We start from the raw sequence: 23,581 nt of genomic DNA, 5'->3' as shown, positions 1-23,581 counted from the left end.
AGTATCATGGATATTTCATAGAATCAAGTCAGGGGTCAGCAAACTTTTTCAGCAGGGGGCCGGTCCGCTGTCCCTCAGACCTTGTGGGGGGCCGGACTATATTTTGAGAGGGGGAATTGAACGAATTCCTATGCCCCACAAATAACCCAGAGATGCATTTTAAACAAAAGGACACATTCTACTCATGTAAAAACATGCCGATTCCCCGACTGTCTGCAGGCCGGATTTAGAAGGGCGATTGGGCTGGATCCGGGCCCCGGGCCTTAGTTTGCCCACCCGTGAATCAAGTGTTGTACTCCACATTAGTCAGAGCAGTTCTGTTTAAATTAATGGGCATTTACTAACTTCAGTGAGTCTACTCGAGTATAACTTAGTTGAAGGCAGCCCATTCTCTTCCTCCCCTCCATTTTATTATCACAACAACAACCTTGTGAGGTAGGTCAGGCTGAGAGAAAGTGACTGGTCTAAGCCACCCAGTGAGCTCCATGACTTTGTGGAGAGATATAAGATCAGGGCAAAGGCCCATCTGGACCAGCATCCTGTTCTCACCGTGGCCAAATAGCTACCCTGATGGGAAGCTTGCAAGAAGGTCCTGAGCTAAACAAATGTCACAGTCTGGTTCACGGGCGATCGAAGTCCCAGCAGGGGACGTCAGGACCGGGGGAAAGATGGCGGGGTGGGAGCAGGAACAGGGATCCAGAAGCCAGGAAGCCAAGAGTCCGAGGGTCAGGAAGCAAGGAGACACGAAGTCAGGGGTCTGAGGTTCAAGAAGCAAGGAGTCATGAAGGCAAGGGTCCAAGGATCAAGAAGCAAGGAGTCACGAAGTCAGGGGTCCGAGGGTCAAGAAGCCAGGAGTCAAGAAGCCGAGGTTCAAGGATCAGGAAGCAAGAACCCAAACACAGCAAGGCAGGGAACGTGTTGCTGTGGCAAAGAGCCGAAGGGAAATGCTGACCTTATATCCCTTCCCGGCTCTTGCCACCAGGTGCTGTGAGTTACCAATTGGCCTCACCTGTGCAGCCGCGCCTTGCCTCTTCAGAACAAACTTAGGAAGGCCCCGGTCCTGCAAAGTCCTATTGGTCACAGGGCCTGGCTCCTGCCTGCACACCTGACAACAACATTATCCCTAGCTGTGATTCCCAGCATCTGGCACCCAGAGACACATTGTCTCTGATACGAGAGGTAGGGAGCACCCATCACGACCAGCCTTTTCATCTGTGAATTTGTCTAACCCCCCTTTAAAACCTTCCAGGGTTGGAGGCCATCTTGTGGCATTGAGACCCATAGTCCTGTGGCAGTGCATTCCATAGGCAGCGAATTTCAGTGTGTCTCTGTGTCTGTGTGTACACTTCTGGATTCCTTGAAGGAAAGATGGGAGAGCAGTGAATGCCGTCATCATATTTATGTTAATCTGGGCAGGATAGTATATTTGCACTTCTTTGGGAGGCGAGAAAGGAAATGTCATCATCACGGCTAAATCCACAGTGTGTTAGAGATGGCAGCTGACAGCAGTATGATTTTGAGATTTCAGTGATGGACTATTAAACGCTAATTTCCGCTTGGCCTCTGGACCAAATCAGTACTTTTCTTCCCGATGAACTTAACAAAGTGCACATTTCATCAGAGTGTGTGTCAGTGGCCGCCTTGGTAATCAAAGCCGGAGAACTGCAATCTTTCTTTCTGCTGCCGCCCACAAATGAATGAGGATTTGGAGAGGGTTTGGCCAGCAGCGTCACAAAGGTGGGATTGGCTAGAGAGCAAGAGGCCGGGTCACTTTGACTGGCTCAAAAAGAGAGGGAATTTGGTGGTGTTGATGGCAGTGGATGAGATGGGAGTGGCTCCTTTGCCTCCGGCGTTAAGCAAAACATCCAGTTGGTTTGCTGGCCAGGTTGACTGGGGCTGTTGGCCGGACCTGGGAAGGCCCCAGCAACGTCCACCTTCTCTGATGAGCGATGGAAGGGTTAAACACAAACAGCTGGGTCCTGAAATCTCCATTCAGCATCACTAACCTACTCCAAGATGTGGCCTCAAGCGGCGCTCCCAAGGGACCACTGTCATCACCGTTGTTGAGGGAAGACGAGAACGTCGTAGCAGCAGCAGCAGCCGCCGGTGAGGAACGGCAGAGGTTGAGAAAAGAAGATCTTTCTGGCGAAAGGAGAGGAAAACACGAGAAGCCACCTTTCAGCTACAACGCCCTGATCATGATGGCCATCCGTCAGAGCCCAGAAAAGCGCCTCACTCTCAACGGCATCTATGAGTTCATCATGGGCAGCTTCCCGTACTACAAGGAGAACAAGCAAGGCTGGCAGAACTCCATCCGCCACAACCTCAGCCTCAACAAATGCTTCGTCAAGGTGCCCCGGCACTACGACGACCCTGGCAAGGGCAACTACTGGATGCTGGACCCTTCCAGCGAGGACGTCTTCATCGGAGGCGCCACCGGAAAGCTGCGCAGGAGGCCGTCAACTTCCCGGACCAAGCTGGCCTTCAGGAGAGGAGCTCGGCTGGCTTCGGCCGGAGTGACCCTGGCCGGATCTCTCTACTGGCCTCTGCCTCCTCTTTACAGTGCCTCCTCAGCCTACCTGAGCCATCCCCCTGGCACCTTCTCTTCCATTTTCTCCCACCAGGCTATTTCTCCTCCAGCGGGGCACAGACAGGTGGAAGTAGATGGCTCCTACAGCAACCACCAGCAGATCGCCACAGCGATGTTGGCCTCGGCCATCCCTTGCAGCCTCTCCTCACCCGACTGCCTGGACTCCTGCTCTGTCAACTTCCTGGCCGGACAGGCGAATTACATCTTTTCTCAGAGACATCACACCCTGCCAATGAGCCCTCAGGCTGTGCTCCCATCCAAAGCCACCAGAGATCTCCTCGGAAGAGGTCCTCCAGCTTTCCCCGGGCGGCTTTCTCCAGAGCTTCCAAGCTACTTTGCTTTTCAGAACCAGGGCGTTCTTTTTCATCCAAGCCTGCCTTGACTGTACACCCCACAAGCCTCTTCTTCCCTGAAAGAAACATTATTATTTTTAATTCCTGCCTGCTAATATTTGAACCCAGCCAGCCTTCTGTTGTGCTGCGTGATGCATTGGTTTTCCACCTGTGGTCCATGAAAAACTCTGGAGAAATGTTGACGTTTCACCCCACGTGTTTCCTTCTGACCCTTCACTGTCTTTTCTGGTGAAAGCGAGGGCATCTATCAACGTTTACCAACGTGAACTAATTTCTTCGAATGCCTCTCGCTAACCTGAACTATGAGAAAATCTTTGAGGGCTAAGGCAAGTCAGCAAGCTTCCCGTGTAGGTCCGAGTTCGGCTTTGCTGCCGACATTTGGCATCAAGACTGGCACTCTGAACGCCAAGCGAGACAGAATTGCCCCAGCGGGTGCCAGTCGGTTTTGATGCCCATAAATTCTGCACATTTTCCCTTGCCTTGACTCCACCTCTACCCTCCCAATGCCTTTGATCAATGTACTGAATAATAAGACGGACTTTCGAACAGGCACAAATGAACAGCGGTAGCTGCCTGCTTCTTTGCAGAGCATGAAATAAGGCATGCCTGATCCTTCACCCAGCAAAGTTCTAACTTAGCTGGGCTGCTGTGATTCAGCCATTAAGCCTCTCCTGCGATTACGACCTTTGAGCTGTGTGATCCTACAGGGCACATTGGTTTAGGAGCCATTGCAATCAGCAAGACTTCTGTTGTGCTAAATATATTTAAGGCTGAAGAGCCCATGGGTCTCAGACATCTTTGTGTGGCAGGTTTGGGGGTTGCTTTTTTTATTGATAATTCATAAGCAGCGTCAACGTGCATGGCATTTTCTGAGGGGTGTGTGTGTGTGGAACCACCAGATCCCTATCCCCCAAGGAGCTTAGACTATAAATTTCATCAGTGCAGTAAGCTAATAGCAGAGGGTGGGAATGGAAGAGAGAGGAGAAAACACAGTTTGGTTGCGCTTAGTGTCAAGCCTTCTCAGCTGCAGCTGTAGCGCATGGTCTGGAAGAAAGAAGAATTCCAGGGCAAGGCAGGTATGTCGTCGTCTCTTCCACCTGAGCACCTCTGCAGGCAGTGCAGGGAGCCGGCAGGTAGAATACACAACTTGCAGTGGTTCACGCAACTCACTGGAATCATCACAGGGCAAAGTGCCCCATGTTTCTGGACTTGGGAGATTACCAGTGCAATAATGCCTTTATGAATCGGGCCCAAAGGCCCATCTAGTCTATCGTCATGTCTCCAGCAGAAATGGGAAAGAAAGCTCACACGCCAGTGTACGAGGGCAATATGCACCCTCTGTGGATTTGTCCCTATAGCATCTTGGAATCAGTGGTGCACTGCTATTAAACATGGACATGTAATTTATAATTATCAATGGCTGGTGGACGTTCATAGACTTGCCTTCTTTGCAAATGTAACTTTAAAACCCCCCAAAAAACTAGTGAATTCACTGTCTGACCATCACCACAGCTTGCGTCAACGAATTGCTAAAGTTAATTATGTGAAGCATTTCATTTGTGCGTAAGCTGCCAATCAGCTTAATTGGGAGAGACTAAAAATCTGCCGTTTTGACAGAGATGGAGGGTAATTGCTTGATGCTTGCTTGCTCTCTCTGAGCAGCACATCCAGTCCTTAGAATTTGAGGTACTGGAGAAAATGCAGTAAGGTTGCCGTTCTAAGCGTTTGACGGAAAATCCTACTATAAATGTGCTCAGTAGGATTTGCACAAAAGAGTGTGTCAGAATGTGCAAATTCTGGATTAAATTGCTTTGTGAATCGGGCTCCAGTATCCCCCGATTTCTGCTGGACTTAATTCTAAGTAATTAATTGTGCTTTTAATTGCCGCTTGATAATTGATACCCCAGCCCTGAACACATTTACACAAGGGATCGAAACAATCAAGTCCCATTGATTTAAGGGTTGTGGTTTTAGGCTCTGTGGGTTTGGAAGTGAATTTAGAGACAATCAATTTCTATAGTGTATTTATTCCAAAGTTTTTGCAGTGATTGTAATAGTACTATTATTAATTAGTTCCTACAGTGTGTGTGTGTGTGTTTAATTATCCTTTATTCATGTGTGTTTGTGTGTTTTACGACTCTTCATTCAGAGAAAACACAAACTCTTAATGTGCGGCAAGAACTTTAGCTTGGGAACATCACACCCTGAGGGAGCCAAGAGCAATTTATATCATTCACCTATTCTGATTTTTTCTTTCATGTGCATGTCTGTTTAAGATTTGGCTGAGAAGCGACAGACGATATGCTCAAAAGAGAATACAATTAATGTTTTCAGACACAATAAATCTTCTTCTTCATGGCTATTTTTAATGGAAAAGCTCAAATGTGCAGGCTGAGGCTAATTTTTAGGGTGCTGTGCTTGCTTATCTACATTATTTCCAAACTGTGCGCTAGTTTGAATTGGGATGGGAGGGAGAGAGAGGATGAAATCCATCAAGCGTGTCGTATGTCCATAAAGCCGATAAACATGCGATATGCACAACAACTGCGTGATCAGTAGACCTGTAATTTTGTTGAAATTAATTGTGTTTGCATGGGAGAGAGAAGCTCCGTGGAATGCACCTTAGAACGTCCGATATCGCGAACCACAAGTGAGTTTTACCTGCGTGAAACAAGCCCACAATAAAGATACATACTGATCCATTTGTTTCCCAAACCCGACGGCCGTGTTTGATTGTGAACTTTTGTGTCGTTTCATTTTGGCCAGTACAAGGATCAAAGAATCAAGATGCAGGGATCATTAGGAAAGGAACGCAAAATCAAACTGCCAATGCGAATGAATTAATTAATTTCATTATTACGGTCGCAGACCAGTTCCGGCTTACTAACAATATCAGGAAAATCATAAAACACAACAGGAATACATTGAATTTCAATTGGGTATAACAGAGACAAATTAGGAAAAGCGGCAGTTAAAAATATATATTAAATCTTAGGGAACAAGCTGTACTACCAAAATGATTCAGGTTTTAAATGACAATTTTAGGTTGTATTTTAATGATCAAGATTTAATAAACTGCCAATGTAGTCGCGCCATTATACAAATCTGTGCTACAACCACATTTGGAATACTGTGTATTTTTTAAATTATTATTATTATTAAAAGTGGGCAGAGAAAAGTTTTTCTCTCTCTTTCATAATACTAGAGCTCAGGGGATTCCAATGAAGCTGATTGCTGGAAGATTTGGGACAGATAAAATGAAGCCCTTCTTCACACAGCCCATGGAACTCCCTGCCACAGGAGACAGGGGTGGGTGGCTTTAAATAGAGTATTAGACAGATTCGTGGAGCATAGGGCTACTGATGGCTACTAGCCACGACGGCTATATTTTGCCTTCACATTTGGAGGCAGTGATGCTTCTGAATGTCAGTTGCTGGAAACTGCGGCAGAGAGGAGAGGGCACTCTCGCTCGGATCCTGTTTGCGAGTTTTCCGTGGGTATCCAGTTGGCCACTGTGAAAACAGGATGGGCCACTGGCCTGATTCAGCAGGGTCTTCTTACGTTCTTCAGACTGACCGGCCTCACGAAACTACGCAGTTCATTAATATAAACACGAATGGCTCTATTTGAATAACAGATTACCTGTTTATTGAGCCTTCCATATTTCTAGTTACAGGTAGGTAGCCGTGTTGGTCTGCCGTAGTCGAAACAAAATAAAAAAAGTTCCTTCCAGTAGCACCTTAGAGACCAATAACAAACTTAGTTGGTCTCTAAGGTGCTACTGGAAGGAACTTGTTTATTGAGCATTAATCCTGATTTGCTTGCACAAGGTTTACAGAGAGGTTAGATTATATCTGGTCTTTAATAGGTTTATGTCTATATGTTGTTGTTGTTGTTGTTATGCCCTTCCAACAGATACAAAAACATAATAAAACATCAAACATTAAAAACTTCCCTATACAGGGCTGCCTTCAGGTGTCTTAGAAGATGTATAGAAGATGTCAGACAGTTGGTGATGTTTAAACCATTATCTTTTATATGTTTCTTTTAGCTTTCTGGACTTTTATCTGTGTTGCTTTAATTTGTTTAAGCTGTCCTCGAGTCGTAGTCTGGGAAGAAGGCAGGAAATAAAATAACAACAGGAACAATTTATTGAGCGTTGATTCTGATCTGTTTGTGGGGCAATGAGCACTCATCTCACTTTGCTTGTGGTATGTTTATACATCTTCCCATTAATCAATTGTTCACCTCACACTTTCCAGGGGAGCATCCCCAGCACTCTCTTAACCATGACAAGTTTGTGTGGGGTTTTTAAAAGTGGATTTGTTACACTGGAGCAACAAAGCGCTTTAACCCACTTTGATTGCACAAGGCTACATTTTTTGGTGTGTGCTTGAATCCCCTCCTCAGAAATAGTGACCATTTAGAGGAGCTTTATATATCCAACAAGTTGAAACGTAAAGGCAGCATAAAACAGAAATAAAAAATCTTTATAACCTCAAAGTATAAAATGCAGTCACCTTCACACAAACCCTGAGAAGTCGTTGCTTTTTAATGAGTTTTAATGTGTTTCCATGTATGTAGAAAGGAGAAAAACAACATGTGCACAACAAAATAAAATAAAGAACACAAATTGAATCCCAACTCTTTCAGCTGCTGACATGTAAGATTGTATGTCCGGTGTAGCAGTATATAAAATAAAGCTCTACCATACGGCACTGAACTCTAGTGGCTTCTTGCTGCCTTGTACTAGGAGTATATATAGTTTTGAATAACTTGGGTTTTATAAACAAGGACCATAGAAATAATAAATTGACACAAATAAATAGACCAAGTCTGCTCATGTCATTTGTATATCACAAAAATTACTAGAAGTATATTACGAATGATTTCCCCCACAAATGCAGTGATTGACCAAAATTTACTATACCAAGCTTGGATGATTAAATGGTCTAAGACAGTGGTTCTCAAGCTTTTTTCTCTTTATTTCAGAATACAAATTTGCTTCTGCCACACTGAATTTTTGATTGATAAGAAATACATTGGAAAGCAAAAAGAAACAACTAGCAGTGCTTGGATTTTAACCTAGAACACAGCTAATTTATAATATGATCATGGGACACCCAGAAAGTATAAAATAACACAGCGATGTCAGAACATGAATCACTTCCAAAATATAATTATAAACGAGCCTCTTACATATGTACCTTAAGTACATATGAGAGGTGTGAGATTGCTTTTGCCAGGTAATCTCATTTATATTAGGTCTATTTTCAGACAAACTCTCATCTCATCCACACAAATAAGCCTTTTTTCTTTTCTAATCTTTCATATTTGTCGGAGTTGAAAATCTCTGTTTGTGGAGAACTATAGAATAGCCAATGTTCTTCAAGAGAGAGGCATGAATACTATTTCTGCTTGTATGGATACAGATAGTGATAGAGAGATACTACACCGAAACGTTTAAATGTTTATTTGATTGCCATTGAATATTCCCACCATACTTGCCATGTTCTCCTGCCACACCCTTTGAGAACCACTGGTCTGAGAATGGCAAATCAAGATGACGGACTATGCCAAAATAGCAAAACTAACTAGGAAGCTCAGAAATCAAGAAGACAATAATTTTTTTAAAAGAATGGGAAAAGTTTATAATTTATATACGAGACCACTGCAAGCAGGTTAAAACAATGGCAGGATTTTAATCACGCTTGTAAAGTAACGGAAACTATGGACAATTTAGAAGGAAAAATATTTGGATAAATCTTGACATGCAGTTGTAATTATTTTTACTAGGACCCAGGGAAGGGATGGGGGGAAGTCAGGAGATTCAGAGTACAGTGGTACCTCGGGTTACAGATGCTTCAGGTTACAGACACTTCAGGTTACAGACTCCACTAACCCAGAAATAGTACCTTGGGTTAAGAACTTTGCTTCAGGATGAGAACAGAAATCGCGCAGCGGGAGACCCCATTAGCTAAAGTGGTACCTCAGGTTAAGAACAGTTTCAGGTTAAGAACAGACCTCCAAACGAATTAAGTTATTAACCTGAGGTACCCCTGTAATAGCAGTATTTGGTTTTGAATTGATGTTTGTTGTGTGTTTATATATATTTTTAATCAAATAAAATGTTTTTTTAAAAAGAGAACCACTGAGGTCACCCACAGCCATTATTGATATAATTTTACATAAAGTATTTTAGATGAATGCCCATTTCTTTATCCAGCTAGACCATGGGTAGGCAAACTAAGGCCCGAGGGCCGGATCCGGCCCAATCGCCTTCTCAATCCGGCCCGTGTACGGTCCAGGAATCAGCATGTTTTTACATGAGCAGAATGTGTGCTTTTATTTAAAATGCATCTCTGGCTTATTTGTGGGGCATAGGAATTCGTTCCTGTTTTTTTTCTTCAAAATATAGTCTGGGCTCCCACAAGGTCTGAGGGACAGTGGACCGACCCCCCGCTGAAAAAGTTTGCTGACCCCTGAGCTAGACCATAGTCCCAGGCCTCCTTAGATTCCCACCAAAGCAGGGACTGCCCTCCACCCTCCATTCCTGTTGTGGCACCACGCCAGAGGGACACAAGCAAAACAGGCGCCTGCCCTTCGAGGGAGCTGTCTGAACACGCAGACATGCGAGATGGGGACGCAGCTGACGGTAACCAGAAGCTTCTGTGGATTAAACACAAATTCTCTCTCTCTCTCTCTCTCTCTCTCTCTCTCTCTTTCTGCCTGCTTGCCTGCCTGGCACCTGTTGACTTTTATGGTCCTCAACTCATCCACAAAGCACCAGTCACTTCCGTGCCCCTCGGGCGCAATGACTAACCATTCATAAAAAGGGAGGCCAAGGCAGTTACAAAACAAGTCTAAGCAGATTTCACTGGGGAAGAGCTATAGCTCAGTGGTTTGCATGCAGGAGGTTGCAGGTTCGATCCCAGCATTTCCACATAGGGTTGGGGGGTTTATAATGAATTGGAAAAAATGTTGAAATATACATTTATTAAGAAACCAGAGGCCTTTCTTCTTGGGATAATACGTTTGGAATTGCCCCCAAAAGATGGTAGATTGTTTTTGTATGCCACAACTGCAGCTAGAATTTTGTTAGCTAGGAATTGGAAATCACAAGAAATCCCGACAGTGGAGGAATGGCAGATGAAGATGATGGACTTTTCGGAGCTAGCTGACCTGACCAGAAGAGTCCATGACCAGAAGGAGGAGGAGTACCAAGAGGAATGGATAAAATTTAAAGACTATTTAGTTAAATATGCTAAGATAGCTTAATTGGAAAAAGTTGCAAATTCCAGATAGGCTTAGGATTTAATTATGTGATTTTAGAGAATAATATGTTTAGAGTCAAAATGAAAACAAAGTAAGAGGTTAAGTGATTAAGTTAATTTTATGAGAAAATAGGTTTTGGAAAACTGTTACAATGATACACACTGAAATTCAGCCAGGGGGATTTGAGGAAGTCACTTAACAATGTTACTAAGACTGGATCAAGTACAGCTAAGATGTAAGTTTGTTTGTCTGTTTAAAAATTTTGGAAAACCAATAAAAAAATTTTGGAAAAAAACCGTAGGGTTGGGGGAGACTCCCTGTTGAAACTCTGAAAAGCTCCTGCCAGTTCGTGCGGAGAATAGAAGACCTCCTAGCGTTTCCTTATTTTTCAGGGACAGGACAGCCCCAGATTTACAGAGGCCATCCCAGTTTCTGATTTGATCCCAGAATGTCCCGCTTTCCCTTGGGACGTCCCTATTTTCATCAGAGAAATGTTGGAGGGTAAAGTTATACAACCTCCGAGCCTCAGAGATAAGTTAAATATACAACATTTAGAAGACATCTGAATAGGGAAGTTTTTGAATGTTCAATGTTTTATTATGTTTTTATATATGTTGGAAGCTGCCCAGAGTGGCTGGGGCATCCCAGTCAGATGGGAGGACATTATTATTATTATTATTATTATTATTCTGCTTATTTAACTTATATGCAGAATTCATCATGCGAAAGGCTGGGCTGGATGAATCCCAACCCAGAAGTAAGATTGCCGGAAGAAATATCAACAACCTCAGATATGCAGATGACAAAACCTTGATGGCAGAAAGTGAGGAGGAATTAAAGAACCTTTTAATGAGGGTGAGAGAGGAGAGTGCAAAATATGGTCTGAAGCTCAACATCAAAAAAACTAAGATCATGGCCACTGGCCCCATCACCTCCTGGCAAATAGAAGGGGAAGAAATGGAGGCAGTGAGAGATTTCACTTTCTTGGGCTCCCCTGAACATTTTTTTTAAGAAAAAAAAGCACTGCATACATCACAAGCAGGACACAAACACCACAGCCCTTATTCACAAGATACTGTTATCTGAAATATATATAGCCCTTTTTTGTGCGATGGTACTCACTGGTGACGCTGTGGGTCAAACCACAGAGCCTCTTGGGCTTGCTGATCAGAAGGTCAGCTGTTGTAAATAAAAATATGCCCTTTTCCCTTATGGGGTATCCAAGAGCCCATATAGAGTCCTTACATAGGTTCCCTATTGGTAGGAGAAAATAACAGAGGCCAACCAGAGAATATTGAGAAGCAAAGCAGCTAGTAAGCTTGATCTTTATTGATCTGTTGCAACAGGGTACTCCCCTCACACGCAGGAGAGGAAGAGGACCCAGAACAATGGCGTGCAAGGCCTTATAAAGACTTTTGAAATTCCCATTCTCTAGATCAGGACCACCCCCAGAAACATTATGCATACATCACAGAAGGGGTGTAATCTAAGACCACCCCTCAGATACATCCCACCTACATCACAGAAATTTAAATGTTGTTTTTCTCTTGTCCTTGTTTATCTCCTGTCTAGCAGGTTACTTGATTGGATTTCCTGGGGAGCCTGGCCATTCTTTTGTAGTGGTAAAATACTTATTTCCTGGGCCAGGTCACAGGCTCACACCTTATTCAAACAGACATATCCTTGAGACAGGATTTGTGAGGAAAGAGACAATGGGGTAACCTTGCAGAGAAAGGATTTGGTCAGTTTAGGAATCAAAATGGTTCCAGGTTGGCTTTCCTGTGCTGATCTATGTATGTGCAGTTATGAACATTACTATATATCTAAGACCATAAAATTCCTATCACATTATTCCCCCCTTTGGGGCTAGAATTTTTCTTAAAAATTTTTGCCCCACAAATAATAACATCATATGTTGTAAATGGATGTCTTTGTATAAATCTATCATATAAAAATAACACATGTTGCATTTTGCTACTAAATTACTTGTGGCTTTCTAACACTTTGGGAGAGACCATTTACTCAATAGTGTTCTATGCTTTACACCTAGCAGGAAGGTCCACTAATGAGTGAAAAATGCAGTTGGTGTTTTGCCCTTCGCCATTTTTGTGTGTTTCTCAGGTGTCAAGCTAGCTCTTCTGTGGTCTCACACTGACATAGTGCTACAGCAACACATCCTGTCTGTTGAATCCCCTCGGGGCTTTCAATTAACCATGTTGCCTGGCATTCACCATAGCTGGCACAGGTTTGGACATCTCGTGAGGGACATGCCTTTGCCTTGGCCTTTAGCTATGGGATTTTATTATAGGCTGTGGTCTTGCACTCATGGGAAGTTGCTCACTTGCACTTAAAGACCAAAAAGCTAATTGCAGCCTGGATACACTTGCCCAATTCAAAGTGAGTCCAATTTGAATTTATCTTGCCCCATGGTTCTCAACTCTTCAAACCAATCTGTTAAAAGAAAACCATTCTTAACAAGGGCAGTTGTCCAAATAAGTCAATTTAAGTCTATAAGGGATCATTCCTGCTAAACCAAAGCATATCCACCTTCATGTTTCTTAGAAGCTTCTCCTTGGTAAAGCAAGTTTAGGGAAAGTTGGCAGAGTGCCAGGTGGAACAATGAAATGTGGTTATAAATTGAGCTAAACATTGGACTACACAATAGTGTGAGCTATTAGAAAGTATAAAATGCATGAGAATTCTCCATTGGTGTGTAAGCAATAAGACATAAAACATAAAAACAATTACAGACAAAAATAGCCCCCCCCCCCCCTTTGTGGAAATCACACTGTCAGACACATTTCAACATACCTACATAATAACACATAATACAGAACAAACTAATTAAATATCAGTTGCATATCTTGACACAATTGTGATCTTTTATGTATGTATCTTTTGAATCCTGGAGCACAGAGGCTTGAGTTTCAAAAGTGAGAAAATGTCCTTGCAATTCAACTCCTCCCCCCTTTGTCAGCCCCACTCCCCATCAGTCTATATCCTTTGAAAGAGATAGCTGTGGCCACTTTGAAACTTTGGCGTCTGTTGTTGTAGGTCTTGTGATGGCGAAGAACTGAGTTGAGGGGTTGTTGCTGCTTTTCATCATTGCACATCTGTAGAATTGATATCCTGTAAGGGGCAGGGTTTTGGGGCGACTTAAAAAACATAGTTAGAAAAGGAAGGGGCAAAAGCCCCCCCCAATCTCCTTGAGTTATCTTAGCACGTTAAGCATTTTACTCATTTTAATATTATTATCACATTTTCATATAATTACTGTTATTATCTGCTAAGTTTGTTTGCTTTCCTTCATTTAATAAAAATTACTCCACATGTAGAGAAAGAGAACTGTAAAAAATACAAGAAAGGTTAAAAATTAAAAAGAAAGCAAAAAATTAGATTACCAGTTAGATGAAAACGGACTTGACACAAAGACATCAGATTCAGAAAAGAACCATTATTAAATAGTACAAAGATATTATCAAAACCACACAGATTACTACTGGACTAAAAAAAAAGGGAAAACAATGGGGGAAACTTAAAATTCACCATGTGCTATCCAATAAAAGAACTTCATGAAACTGACTTTCAACATGTGATGAACATGTCCCCAAAGTAAAACACACACACACAAAATGACCTATAAGGAACCAAAAATAAATAAATGCTAAGACACACAATTAATAAGAAACCTGAAGTAACCTAAGGTAATCTGTTTTGGCATTCTAACATCCCAAATGAAAATAAAAGAGTGTTTCTTGATGTGACAACATCGGCTGTAATGTTAATAGCGGAATACTGGGAAGAGTTAATACCAAGAAAAAATGAATGGCAATTTAAAGTTGTGCAAGTACCTTGCACTAGCCAAAATGACAGAATTAATAAGAAATGCTCAGGCAAAATGGTAGACAAATACAATTCCATAAATAATGTTTGGTTGTGCTTCAATTAATTTCATATATATAATGGAAGAACTGATAAACGAACTTAATAAAGGAAAACAGATTATTTGTAACCAAAAAAAAATGTCAAAGCCACAAAGAGATAGAGGGAAGTCACTAATATAGCAGGGATTCAGACTTCTTTTGCTGAACAGAAAGAAAGTGACTGTTTGGCTTTAAGGGAAGAAAGACAAAAAGAAAAACAAATGCAATTACTTTTTATAGAGTATTTAAATCACTGTTTGCATCCCCTCATTATCATTTGTGCTGTGGGAGAAAAGAAAGGACACTCTGTTAAAAGGGAAAATTATTTCATGTGAGAGGTCTGTCAGGAAATGCTGTTCCTAAAATGCATAGGCATATACACACACACACCAAAAAAAAAAAACTTATAAAATTTAAATCCCATGGGGGGGGGGGAGAAACTACTCAAGAGAGGAACTCACAGTGGGAGTGCTTTGATATTTACCTGTGAAAAGAATTTGGCATGTCCAGTACTTAACTCTTTTGTCTTAAGTAGCCCCTGGAGCAAAACACATTAAGGGTGATTTCCCTCAATGGTTCCAAGTTTTACATAAGGAAATTTGTATAGGTTTCACGCTCTCCAAACCTCCTCTCTCCCCCCTCCTTTTCTCTCGCTCTCTCTTTTTTGTAAGCTGATCTAGCCTCTGTGCATGTGCAGAGTTCATGTCTCAGCAAACCTTTTATACCATTGAAAATGTTGCATCTTTTGGCTCAATTAGAATAAGGAAGGGAAAGGTAAGGAGTAGATTTTAAAAATAGGGTTAGATTTTAAAACAAAAAAGAGAAACTCAGCAATTTAAGTATTCACTAAAGCTAGCAATTTCAGCCCAAGCAAAAGGGACTGCTTCCTTTATGTACAGGAAAGGGCTATCATTATTGGTCATATTATTGGTCATTTTATCTGGTCATTCGCGGAACAATCAACCGCTCTCTTATTTATGAGTAAAAATGGCCAGAGTCAGAATTCATAGCATTTTTAACATTCTCAGTCATTTCAGCCTTACCATTTGCAGACAAAATTTTCCTGCCCTTTATTTACAGGATTGGTCAAGGCTAATTCTACTTGATTATTCATTTGTATGTGCTTAAACTTTGAGTAGACTTTTAAGTCTGATTTTTGTAAATAATAGACAAAACGATAAACACTGTAATCACTTAAATGCCTGATATCACCAGTTCTGCTTCAAACATCACGGCTTCACCTCGCACCATTTAAAAAACAAAGAGCAAATCTGGGCTGAATTTCAACACATCAGCTACAAATTGGGAAAGTTGAAAGGGACCTGGGGTCATCTAGTCCAACCCTAAAATACAGGGTTCATAGCAAGATTTGTACTACCAGAAACACACACATACTTATGTACACAGACACAACTGGGGAAGAGATCACAAGCCATGCGCCTATCACAAACCATGCGCCTATCATGTACTAAGGAAGAGGAAAATAAAAGTACCCAACTTTATACAGAACCCTTTTAGCAGATCTTGAAGCTAGTTTGAGTGAGAGTTTACTTCCTTAGACTAGAGAGTGAAAGTTCCTAGATAAATTATCTTTAAAGACTGAAGTGAACATTTTTCCTAAGATAGGGAGAGGATCTCTTATAAAGCATAGTTAAAACAGCCATAGATTTGATTTAAAAGGAATACAAAAGTGACAATTTTTCCTGAACTTGCAGAGGAATAGTAAGCCTAATCTATGCCCCCCCCCCCCTTGCAGTTTCCTTTAAAGGAAGCTTACTCGGGAGTAAATTTACCTGGCACAGAATAAGAAGGAGAAGGGGAAAAAAACCTGAAAGAGACAGAATGAAACAAGGGGGGGCATTTTCTAAGAAAAGAGGCCAGGACGTCTTAGAGACTGATATCAGGAGCCTTACAATAACTCTTCTGTCCAACCAAATCAAAGTTAAAACTGGACTCACATATTTTTCTTAGAAGGAACGCCATACTTTCATAGGCATATGCTTAATGAAATACATACACTGCATTTTAGCTTGAGAGAGCAGTTGGCTCAACTAGGCTTTTGCAGCAGAAACATTAGGTTAACTTCACATTCCAAGATAGACTGGAACACAGGTGTACTCACAAACTCAAAAGTTACAACACAACATCATTTACCATTAGACTTAAAATCACTTAAACTAGAGGAAGGAGGTGGGGTAATCCTCCTTTCAGAACACAAGTAGCACGTATACAGGATTTTACCACTTGGGAGGAAAACTCTCTTTTAGAGCCTCTCTCAAATAACAAACATTTGCACACTTCATTCTCCATCACAGGTGTACTCACAAACTCAAAAGTTACAACACAACATCATTTACCATTAGACTTAAAATCACTTAAACTAGAGGAAGGAGGTGGGGTAATCCTCCTTTCAGAACACAAGTAGCACGTATACAGGATTTTACCACTTGGGAGGAAAACTCTCTTTTAGAGCCTCTCTCAAATAACAAACATTTGCACACTTCATTCTCCATTTTGTCTTGTTTTAAGACTGATAAGGTTCAACATGGCTTCTTTAGATTTAGAACTTGGAGCAAGCTTGCATTTTTATTTTAGATGGCACATTTAAGATTAGCAGCTGCTGGATGTTACCTAAGTACAATTTAAACACAGGAAAAACGTTTCTTAAAGTCCAGGCGGGAAGTAAGCACCAACTGGGCTTCTTTCCCATCAGGAGTCTGTGGGTTCATTTCTTTTGATTGAGGTGCACCCATTTTAAGAATTTTAATAGCGCTAGCTTTTACTTTTATACTGCAGTCGGGGTTTTATCCCCACTTTTCAGGAAACACAATAAATAACCCACAGTACACTCAATTTGGACAACTCCGAGAATTAGTACTGTGACACACCGCCGTTCGTCTGGCCTGACTTACTAGGCTGGTACAGCTGTTGGCCTTTCCTGGCTACTAAGCTAACAGTGCGGTCAGCGATCTCAACCCCCCCCCCTTTGGTCATTACTCAGCCAGGGAGCCCACAGCAACCTCCTGCCTCTTACAATCTAACCTGAGAGTTCCCTACTGGACGCTTGCGTAGCGCAGTGCCAGATTGGGACTCAGAAATGACAAAGAAGGAAAGGAATCAGGTGCCCTTGCTTTCTCTGCTCACAGGTCATCTCTAACAAAGATCGCCATGGCAGAGGTGCGGCTGCACCTGGGAGTTATAGTTTTCAGTACAGAAGAAAAAGCACGACCTTTTTCTGGGCAAAACTCCGAAGGAATAGGTCGGCATATAGACTGTAGAAGGGAAGTGAAAGAAGTCACACACAACTTTTGCCTGGGCATACTCCGAAGGGCTAGGGCTGGTGTTGAGATCGAGGGGACAGAAAGAAGGAGAAGGCAATTTTAGATGAGGAAAAAAATAGGAATTTTAGATTTGAAGGGAAAAGGAAGAATTATAGAATTTTGGTTGCTGTGGTTTAGAGAACCCAACCCACTACCCGTGTTTCCTACTTAATACTCACTTCCGCATGCGCTGTTCCTGGTGATCCCACGATCTCTTGACTGGTTGTTTAAGGCCGGCCTGATCAAGCATTGCTTCCTCTGGTTAGCCCCGCTGAAACTCCAGTTATTTCCAGACCCTGGGACCGATGGAAGACTGGTTATTCCTCCTGGCAAACTGCCTGGTGCGCGCTGGATAACCAGTCCTTCCTCGTTTCCAGAATCCGGGTAACCAAAAGTCCCTTCGTGCGTGGTCGCCATCTGTTGTAAATAAAAATATGCCGTTTTCCCTTATGGGGTATCCAAGAGCCCATATAGAGTCCTTACATAGGTTCCCTATTGGTAGGAGAAAATAACAGAGGCCAACCAGAGAATATTGAGAAGCAAAGCAGCTAGTAAGCTTGATCTTTATTGATCTGTTGCAACAGGGTACTCCCCTCACACGCAGGAGAGGAAGAGGACCCAGAACAATGGCGTGCAAGGCCTTATAAAGACTTTTGAAATTCCCATTCTCTAGATCAGGACCACCCCCAGAAACATTATGCATACATCACAGAAGGGGTGTAATCTAAGACCACCCCTCAGATACATCCCACCTACATCACAGAAATTTAAATGTTGTTTTTCTCTTGTCCTTGTTTATCTCCTGTCTAGCAGGTTACTTGATTGGATTTCCTGGGGAGCCTGGCCATTCTTTTGTAGTGGTAAAATACTTATTTCCTGGGCCAGGTCACAGGCTCACACCTTATTCAAACAGACATATCCTTGAGACAGGATTTGTGAGGAAAGAGACAATGGGGTAACCTTGCAGAGAAAGGATTTGGTCAGTTTAGGAATCAAAATGGTTCCAGGTTGGCTTTCCTGTGCTGATCTATGTATGTGCAGTTATGAACATTACTATATATCTAAGACCATAAAATTCCTATCACACAGCGGTTCGAATATCCGCGATGGGGTGAGCTCCCGTTGCTGGGTCCCTGCACCTGCCAACCTAGCAGTTCGAAAGCACGTCAAAGTGCAAGTAGATAAATAGGTACCACTCTGGCAGGAAGGTAAACGGCGTTTCCGTGCACTGCTCTGGTTCGCCAGAAGCGGCTTAGTCATGCTGGCCACATGCTGTACGCCGGTTCCCTCGGCCAATAAAGCGAGATGAGCGCCGCAACCCCAGAGTCGGCCACAACTGGACCTAATGGTCAGGGGTCCCTTTACCTTACTCACTGGTGGAGAATACTGTAACATTTTTTCCTGCCTGTTAAAGCCTTTTTATGCTGGCACCTGCTTTGACCGACATAAGCATATATATATATTTGCCATTACGTGCTTGGACAAAGCTTGCTTGCTCTTCATTAACAGCCAATTCATTGAAAAAGCCAGCGTTGTGCGGAGTTTTCTGCGCTGAGCTGGGCGCATTCAAATCCCTACCCAATTATGTGTGCCCTTGGGACCAGCCACTCTCTTTTGGGCCTGACCTACCTCTCAGGGTTCTTGAGAAGATAAAATAAAGGAGCGGGGAAAAGCTACATATGCCAACCTGAGGGGTTTTTTTGGTGGTTTTTTTAAAGGGGAAAGTAGAATATAAATATAGAAGATAATAATGGTTGTCATCTGTCTTGAATTTCCCGGACATTGACGGAATACTGCAGTCGGAAGCAGTGTCCGGGAAAATCCAGTTGTATGGTAACCCATGTGGGAAGACTAGATTTTGGCGAATTTCCTTAAAAGTGGCTCAAAAACTTCTTTTTTGAGAGAGAGAGATTTTGGGAAGAACTAAAGCAAGCTCAACAACTTTGCTCCAAAACGCTCAACAACTTTTGTGTCCGGATTTTCACTTTTTGAAATATGGCAAGAATCCTTCCTTTTCATTTTTGCTGCGGTTTGACTGATTTAGGAACGCCCTTCCTCCATTATAAATGGATTATTATTATTATTATTATTATTATTATGCATTCCCCCCCTAACAAAAAAAGTACAATGTCTGGAGGCCAGATTTTACTCGAAAAGAAGGTCCAACAGGGGCTTCTTTCCCAGGAAATGCATTGGAACCCAAGCGAGTAAACAGCCCACAGGCAGGGCAAAGCCGTTTCGCGGGGTCTTTTGCCTCTTCTCGCGCGCCGTAGCCGCAAAGCCATAGAGACGGTAGGCCTGGAAGGGCCGGCCGGGCAGCCTTGGAAATGCCCCGGAAGCGGAAGCCCGGGAAGGCGCTCACATTTGCAAACCCGCGACGGAGCAGTTCGCCGCGCGAGTCGACGGCTAGGAAGACGAGAAGGGCCCAGCCATGTGAGGACGGGCCGGGGAAGGGGGTGGAAGAGAAGGAGCCCGGGTTTTTTTGGGGGGGGGGTGGGGAGGTCCCCTTTCTTGTGGGTCAGGATTTTTTTTGGGGGGGGGGTTCCTCATCACTATACCGTAAATATTCGAATAGGCGCCCCTGTTTAAGAGCGTTATAATTACTGCCGTATTTATTTATGTCCCACCTTCTTCCCTTACAGGGACTCAAGAAGGCTTACAAAAAAGAGACAAAATTAAAAAAAACCCTTCCAGTAGCACCTTAGAGACCAACTAATTTTGTTATTGGTGTGAGCTTTCGTGTGCATGCACACTTCTTCAGATATTTTAGTTGGTCTCTAAGGTGCTACTGGAAGGAATTTTTAAAATTTATTTCGACTAGGGCAGACCAGCATGGCTACCTACCTGTAAAAAAAAGAGAGAGAGGGAGGGAGCAGCTAAAAACATAGTGGGGGTAGTGGTGGAAACCGGTCATTAACAAAGCATTCATGGAATTAAATGGCTCCCGCTGCCTTATTGGAAAGGCTACCCCCAGCTCTCCCCGCTCCGCCCCCTGACACCATCCTCTTCTCTGCCGCCCCTTTTCTCGTTCACCTTGGTCGTTTGCAAGTGGGAAGGGGGAGTCACGGCCTTCATGCGCTGCCTCTGGGCTTCCCTTTCTAGCAGCTGGTTGGCCACCTTAAGAACAGAATGCTGGGACTCGCTGCCTCCCCTTCCCCGCTTTGGTCTGATCCAGCTACTGGCCTCTTCCTCATGACCAGGGTCCCCAGGGTCTTCCCTCTTGGCTTATTTGGCTGCTTCCAAGATGCTTCCCAGTGGCTAGTGGAATAATTTTTCTGATTCAGATGGGAGGGGTCCTGCATTAGCATGTTTCCAACCACCTTGCCTTTACAGTGGTACCTTGGGTTACATACGCTTCAGGTTACAGACTCCACTAACCCAGAAATATTACCTCGGGTTAAGAACTTTGCTTCAGGATGAGAACAGAAATCGTGCTCCGGCGGCACGGCAGCAGCAGGAGGCTCCATTAACCAAAGTGTTGCTTCAGGTTAAGAACAGTTTCAGGTTAAGAACGGACCTCCGGAACAAATTAAGTACTTAACCCGAGGTACCACTGTACTTTGGTAAAGGGCGCTATGTAGCAAAGTAATTGGGTGCATATTTTAAAGGAACCACCTTAGAGTTTGTGTCTCTTAACTTGTTTCAAAACTGTTTTTTAATATTGTGTTTTGATCACTGTAATATGCCCTGGCACCTTAGGGTGAAGGGAGGGTAAACAACAACAACTGTTAGGATAATTTTATTGCCTGTTAGTTATGAGCAGCGGAGATTTTGCTTCCACACTAATCCCATCGCTCCCCTGCACAGGAGACTTTTAGTGGGTTGTGTCTACTGCCTTAAAATGTTTAAGTGGATGAATAATGATTCTTGGTAGTTAGGATCTTTCTCTTTTTTTCCCTTCCACCGCCCCTGCACCACTGTGCTTCTTCCATGCTTGCAGTGAAAGGATGCGTCGTATAACCACTAGAACATATTTTATATTGCCAAGTCACATTTAGTCGGTGCCGGTTGTCGTTCAACAGATGCCTGCATAGTTATCCTATGGGACTTGACAAGCGCCGTCTCTTTTCTTCCTCCTCAGGAGCCTCTTAAACAAGCCCAAGAGTGAGATGACCCCAGAGGAGCTGCAGAAGAGGGAGGAGGAAGAGTTCAACACGGGGCCCCTTTCTGTTCTCACCCAGTCCGTCAAAAACAATACTCAGGTGCTAATCAACTGTCGAAACAACAAGAAACTGCTTGGCCGGGTCAAAGCCTTTGACAGGTAGGATCCTCTGTCGTTTGCTCGGAAGTAAATAAAGCCAGATCAAGTTCAGACTTTCAAAATAAGTGGCAGATTTCCAGTTTTCCTCTTGGTAGTTCCATCTCCTTCAGAAGTTCAGGGTGTCGGCCGAGGAGAGGGGATTCTCTTGCAGCCCCAGTTGTGGAATGCTCTCCCCACAACGATGTGTCTGGTTTCTTCATTACAGCGCTTTCAGCAAATGCTGAATATGCATCTCTTTACCCTGGTCTTTGTCAACTGAGATGTGTGTTGATAGTGCCCATCCTATTCCTGCGGCGGTGATCCGTTTATAAATTTAACAGCAGTATAATTTGTTCACTGGGAATTGAACAATTCCCCTTTGAGGTTCTTCTGGACTCTCTAGTCTAGAGAATGGGGGTGTTCCTTGGTCACAGAGAGAGGGATGTTTTGTTCCCTCCCCATTTGTTGGTAGCAGGAAAGAGAGAGCCTTGTATCCAGGTAACAGCTTCCTCTCCCCACCAGGCACTGCAACATGGTGTTGGAAAACGTGAAGGAGATGTGGACAGAGGTGCCCAAGAGTGGGAAAGGCAAGAAGAAATCGAAACCTGTCAACAAGGACCGCTACATCTCCAAGATGTTCCTGCGTGGAGATTCAGTCATTGTGGTGCTGAGGAACCCCCTAATCGCTGGCAAATAATAGGCTATCAGCAGGCTGTAGGTACTTGAGAACCTAGTCCAGTAAAGTGGTCTAATCAAGAAACCAACAAGAGGCATTTAAAAGTATTTTTGAGCAATGAATATACAGTACCCCGATGAAGGAAAGTGCAAGGCTTCTTGCTATTCATAGAGGTGACGATGAAATTTCCAATCCCCAGACACCTGGTTATGTTCATATATGTTGCCTGATGACATTTTCTTTTGTAATAAACATTTTGTTAAAATCCTCTTTCTGCTTTTTTGTTTGGCGCAGGCTCTTCTGCCTGGTGAAGCTTTTGATGGCAATGAAGGGAATGGGAATCTTGTGGCTGGTGGGAGCTGAGCTGTGGGTTACTGTATTTTTCGCTCTATAGGACGCACCTTTTCCCCTCCAAAAATGAAGGGGAAATGTGTGTGCGTCCTATGGAGCGAATGCAGGCTTTCACCGAAGCCTGGAGAGCGAGAGGGGTCGGTGCGCACCGACTCCTCTCGCTCTCCAGGCTTCAGGAAGCTATCCGCAAGCTATCCGCCGGGCTCCGAAGGCTTGCGGATAGCAGCCTGCAGCCCGAAGCCTGGGGAGCGCAGCGCTGCGCACCCCGGGCTTCAGGCAGCTGTCTGCAAACCTTCAGAGCGCTCCCCCAGCCCGCAAGCTCCGGGAACGGCGGCAAGGCTGCACGCAACCTTTCCGCCGCTCCCGGACCTGTTCTGGGGACTGGGGTCAGGGGAAGGTCGGGCTTCCCCCGCCCCAGCCCCACGGCTAAAAACGAAGCCAAGGCAGCGAGTCCGGTGCGCCCTATAGAGCGAAAAATACGGTACATGCTTGGCGCCTGATGTCCTCTGTGCTGAGAGCATTAGGTAGGAAAAGAAGCCACTCCCCAAACTGAAAGCTTTTGACTTCTCCCACTGATATAGGTCTATCTGTATCCCCACACCTTATCAGCATTCCCTACAGTTGACCAGCAAGCGCAGCAAAACATCTTCATTTGGTATGAGAACAGAAGTTGTGTTCTGGGTCTTGGTGGCTTCACTGACTTGGACAGAGCTGCCTGCAAGTCCTAGAGTTTGGAACAAGCTTGCTGTTGAGGCATGTAGTTTTTAGCTAAAAGGTAGAGAAAGGTTCTTCACTTGTGTTTTCCCCATTCCTTAAAAATATCTTCAGACTCTTAAAAACTTAACATGTATTG

At 43.6% G+C, this 23,581-nt stretch overlaps 1 protein-coding gene, 1 long non-coding RNA gene and 1 pseudogene across 3 annotated transcripts; all 3 read left to right on the top strand.

Moving 5' to 3' along the window:
• The first annotated feature begins 612 nt into the window (after positions 1 to 612).
• LOC308483121 (forkhead box protein G1 pseudogene) lies at positions 613 to 2,972 on the top strand (annotated as a pseudogene). Its single transcript, XR_013991438.1, has 2 exons — positions 613 to 923; positions 993 to 2,972. The product of XR_013991438.1 is annotated as a forkhead box protein G1 pseudogene (transcript).
• Positions 2,973 to 14,782: 11,810 nt separating this feature from the next.
• Positions 14,783 to 15,640, top strand: LOC308484624. The gene is made up of 2 exons (XR_013990052.1): positions 14,783 to 15,375; positions 15,406 to 15,640. It is a non-coding gene; the product is annotated as an uncharacterized lncRNA (long non-coding RNA).
• A 4,098-nt stretch (positions 15,641 to 19,738) lies between these two features.
• SNRPD2 (small nuclear ribonucleoprotein D2 polypeptide) lies at positions 19,739 to 22,647 on the top strand. The gene is made up of 3 exons (XM_081015892.1): positions 19,739 to 19,894; positions 21,543 to 21,722; positions 22,224 to 22,647. Coding segments are annotated over exons 1-3 (357 nt in total). The 5' UTR covers positions 19,739 to 19,892; the 3' UTR covers positions 22,399 to 22,647.
• Positions 22,648 to 23,581: the final 934 nt, after the last annotated feature.

This window comes from Podarcis pityusensis (assembly GCF_964106645.2).
Source record: "Podarcis pityusensis genome assembly, chromosome: 8".
In the NCBI taxonomy this organism is placed as follows: Eukaryota; Metazoa; Chordata; class Lepidosauria; order Squamata; family Lacertidae; genus Podarcis; species Podarcis pityusensis.
This window is presented reverse-complemented; position numbering and strand designations above follow the sequence as displayed.